The following is a 3545-nucleotide window of genomic DNA, read 5'->3' as shown; positions in this document are numbered from 1 at the left end:
GGGTGGCTCCGACAATTAAATGTAATGAAGAAAAGCTGACAAAGCGGTTTTCTGCAAAAACCGGCGTGCAGGCGCAGGTCTGCGGCGATGCATCACTATTTCTCTGCTGGCTTCAGCTTCCCCGGCACGCTCACCCCGGCTCACCTCTCCGCTCCCTGCGCCGGGGAGGACGTGGAGCTGGGTGATGCCGGGGAGAGGCAAGGCGCAGTCCTTGGCAGGCTTTTCTCCCCAGCCAGATGGCAAAGGCCGTCAGCATTTTCGTAACCTCGGGGGCAGAAGGAGGCTGGTGCAGGTTAATGCTTGCCCTTGCCCAGCCCTTGCCCATCCCGGGGGATCCCACCGGACAGAGATCCCTCCTGGGGTGCAGAGGTCTCCCCGCCACATCTGCACACAGGTTTCATTCCCTCCCGAGCTTCTTGCTCTTCCCCATCAGCTGCAGGGGGGGGACAAGACTTCAACCACCCCATTGCACATGCTCGTCCTTTGAGGGATGTCCCCGAGGGTGACTCTAGGTGCAGAGAAGAGCCACCTGCCCCGACAGACCGTGAGCACCGAGCAGCCCCTGCCCTCCACATCCCTCCTTGTCCCTCTGCATGCCCTGGCCAAGAGCTCAGGCTGCCGCTGGGACCACAGTGGTGACCACAGTGGTGACACCTTTCTGAGCATGAGCCACTGCTTGCGTTCCCTGTGTCACCCTCCCAAAACAGGGGGTTGCCTCTCCCTGATGCCAGGGCATCGCCCTGCACCAGCTGGGCATGGCCCTGTGTGCTGGGGAGGACGCGGGACGTGCTGTGACTTCTGGGGAGCTACGGAGCCGCTTCCCGAGCGCCTGGTGTGCGGCACAGCCTGTGCTGCCACCGGCTTTCTGTATTTCCAGCTGTCCAACCTGCTAGACTGGAGCTGGGAAGTGCAGGAGATAAGGTCTTGGAGGAGATAAGCAGAATGCCTGGGCCTGGGGCGAGGAGGCTGGTGGCACGGGGGGGGGATGGGGACAGGCTCTGATCCTGCACCCAGCTGCCCCGGCCACGGGAGCAGGTATGGGTTGGCAGCTCTGCCATCACCCACCCATGAAGGGGAAGTGTTTGGAGGTGAAACCCAAGGGGTGCTCGTGCACCCCATCCCCTCCGCCAGACATCAGTGACCCAGCTTACGCCTCAAACCGCCCCCCGCTTGCAAAAAACCAGCTCCCAGCGCTGCCCTCAGGCCACGTAAGGAGTAAGTGGCTCCAGCTTATCTCACGGACCTTGGAAACACCCAACGCCACCCCGGGGGCCCACCAGTCGGGACCTGCTTCCAGCAGCTGGGACATGCTTTCCCAACATCCAGCAACCCTCCCCCCCACAGCTCCACCACCCTGACCTCCACCATCCTGTGCTTCAAGGGACGAAAGGGGACAGGGCACCCTACCGCACTGCATTTGCTGCAAAGGAGGGCTGTAAAGAGGGGTGCAACCGCTCCAAGGGAGGGCTGCAAGGGGCTGCATGGAGAGGTGCAATGGCTGCAAGGAGAGGTGCAATTGCTGCAAGGAGAGGTGCAATTGCTGCAGGCAGAGGTGCAATTGCTGCAGGCAGAGGTGCCACGGCTGCAAGGAGAGGTGCAATTGCTGCAAGGAGAGGTTCAATTGCTGCAGAGAGAGGTGCCACAGCTGCAAGGAGAGGTGCAATTGCTGCGGGCAGAGGTGCAATTGCTGCAAGGAGAGGTGCAATTGCTGCAGGCAGGACTGCAAAGCCTGCAAGGAGAGGCAATTGCTGCAGAGAGAGGTGCCATGGCTGCAAGGAGAGATGCAGTTGCTGCAGAGAGAGGTGCCACGGCTGCAAGGAGAGGTGCAATTGCTGCAGAAAGGGCTGCAAAGGCTGCAAGGAGAGGCAATTGCTGCAGGCAGGACTGCAAAGCCTGCAAGGAGAGGCAATTGCTGCAGAGAGAGGTGCCATGGCTGCAAGGAGAGATGCAGTTGCTGCAGAGAGAGGTGCCACGGCTGCAAGGAGAGGTGCAGTTGCTGCAGGCAGAGGTGTGACAAGGCTGCAGTATGGACCCCTCCACGCCACCCTCCGCAGCGCAGCGCGAGGCGAGGAAGAGGAGGCAGCAGCCCTTCCCCTCCGCTCTTGGCGGAAAGGGCCAAAGTCGCTCGCTACCTCCCAGCCCGGCCGCATCCTGCGCTGATTGCAAAGCACCATCTCTCCAGCCAGCCTTTCCCACAACCGCACCCTCCTCCACATAAAGCCATTCACAAACCACAAAGCCTAAGCCTGCTTCTTGGTGGAGAGAGAGAACATCGTCATCTTTTAATTATCGGGAGGCACTCAGCCACCACGGCCAGGAGGCACACGGAGCCCGGCAGCTGCCAAGGCCAAGCCACCAGCCTCACAAAAAGCCCTTTCAACTCCTCTTTGCTGAAGCATTAAAGCCTTACGGGCTTGGGAGAGGACAAAAGTACCGAGTCTGGCACCAGGCAGGCAATAACCAGCGCGGGCGGCTGCTGCTGCCAAACCCCAGGTCATCACCTGGGTGCCAGCGTGGGGACGCTGGGTCCTTCCAGGCGCAGGCAAAGGGGCTGCCCCGCTCCCAAACACGGTCCGGCCAGGCTCCTACCTGAGCAGAGCGGGGCTCGTCCGCTTGGCCGGGATGCGGCCGGGCCAGTACGCCAGCGCCGGCACCCGGTGCCCTCCTTCCCACGTCGTCTGCTTTGCCGAGCTCCCGCCTGCAAGAGAGAAGGGCAGCGCTCAGCATCCTGCTGCCCAGGAGCTGTGGATTGACGGGAAAAAGTCCTGACCCCGAGGTTTCCCTGGGAAAGGAACTACTCAGAGGCAGAGATGGAGTAAATGACCCCAAAGGAGGAGGATTTCGCTGGAGAGGGAACTGGGTCAGAAGACTTAGAGGAGGTTTTAAAAGAAATAGGGGAAGGGAAAAGAAAGGGGGCTCAGTTTGGCAATGCCTCGTCTTTCTCCTCTGCTTCAGCGAGCAATGAGAAATGCAGCCGGCTGCTGGAGCTGCCACATTTCCATCCACTCCTGATGTCCGAGGAGAATATGGAGCAGGCAGAGAACGTCGGAATTTATGCCAGGGGCTGCAAATGGCCCCATGCAGGTGGCTGCTGCCCTCCATGTGGTGACACACCAACAGCCCCCCCAGCCTGCTGGAAACCTGCTTCCTTAAAAATACCATCCTGCTGGTAACCCTCCTGCCAGCTCATTAACCTCTTGTTGCTCTGACTTCACCCAAAACGACGGCTGGACTTGATGATCTTGGAGGTCTTTTCCAACCTTAGCGATTCTACGATTCTATGAAAACACCCCTGCTCTGCCCTTGGGTCTGAGACGTACAGCGTGGAGAAGCTGCCTGCTCCCTTCCTCCACCTGGGCTGCTGAGCACTGAAATGGGGGTGCTGAGCAGCAAAAAGGGGGTGCTGAGCACTGAAATGGGGGTGCTGAGCAGCAAAAAGGGGGTGCTGAGCACTGAAATGGGGGTGCTGAGCAGCAAAAAGGGGGTGCGGAGCATCGGCACGGGTGGAAGGGTGCTTAGAGAGCCTCTGCTTTGGCTGCAGCCCA

General features: G+C 60.2%; 1 protein-coding gene across 1 annotated transcript in view; it reads right to left on the bottom strand.

Annotated features, from left to right (window-relative positions):
• The window catches only part of ARSG (arylsulfatase G), a 31120-nt gene that overhangs the window by 17833 nt on the left and 9742 nt on the right, over positions 1–3545 (bottom strand). Inside the window, exon 7 of the mRNA XM_035901554.1 lies at positions 2590–2698. Within this exon, the coding sequence (XP_035757447.1) occupies positions 2590–2698 (109 nt within the window). The remainder of the gene's footprint in view (positions 1–2589; positions 2699–3545) is intronic.

This window comes from Egretta garzetta, unplaced genomic scaffold, assembly GCF_000687185.1.
Source record: "Egretta garzetta isolate BGI_Z169 unplaced genomic scaffold, ASM68718v1 scaffold19, whole genome shotgun sequence".
Classification (NCBI taxonomy): domain Eukaryota; kingdom Metazoa; phylum Chordata; class Aves; order Pelecaniformes; family Ardeidae; genus Egretta; species Egretta garzetta.
This window is presented reverse-complemented; position numbering and strand designations above follow the sequence as displayed.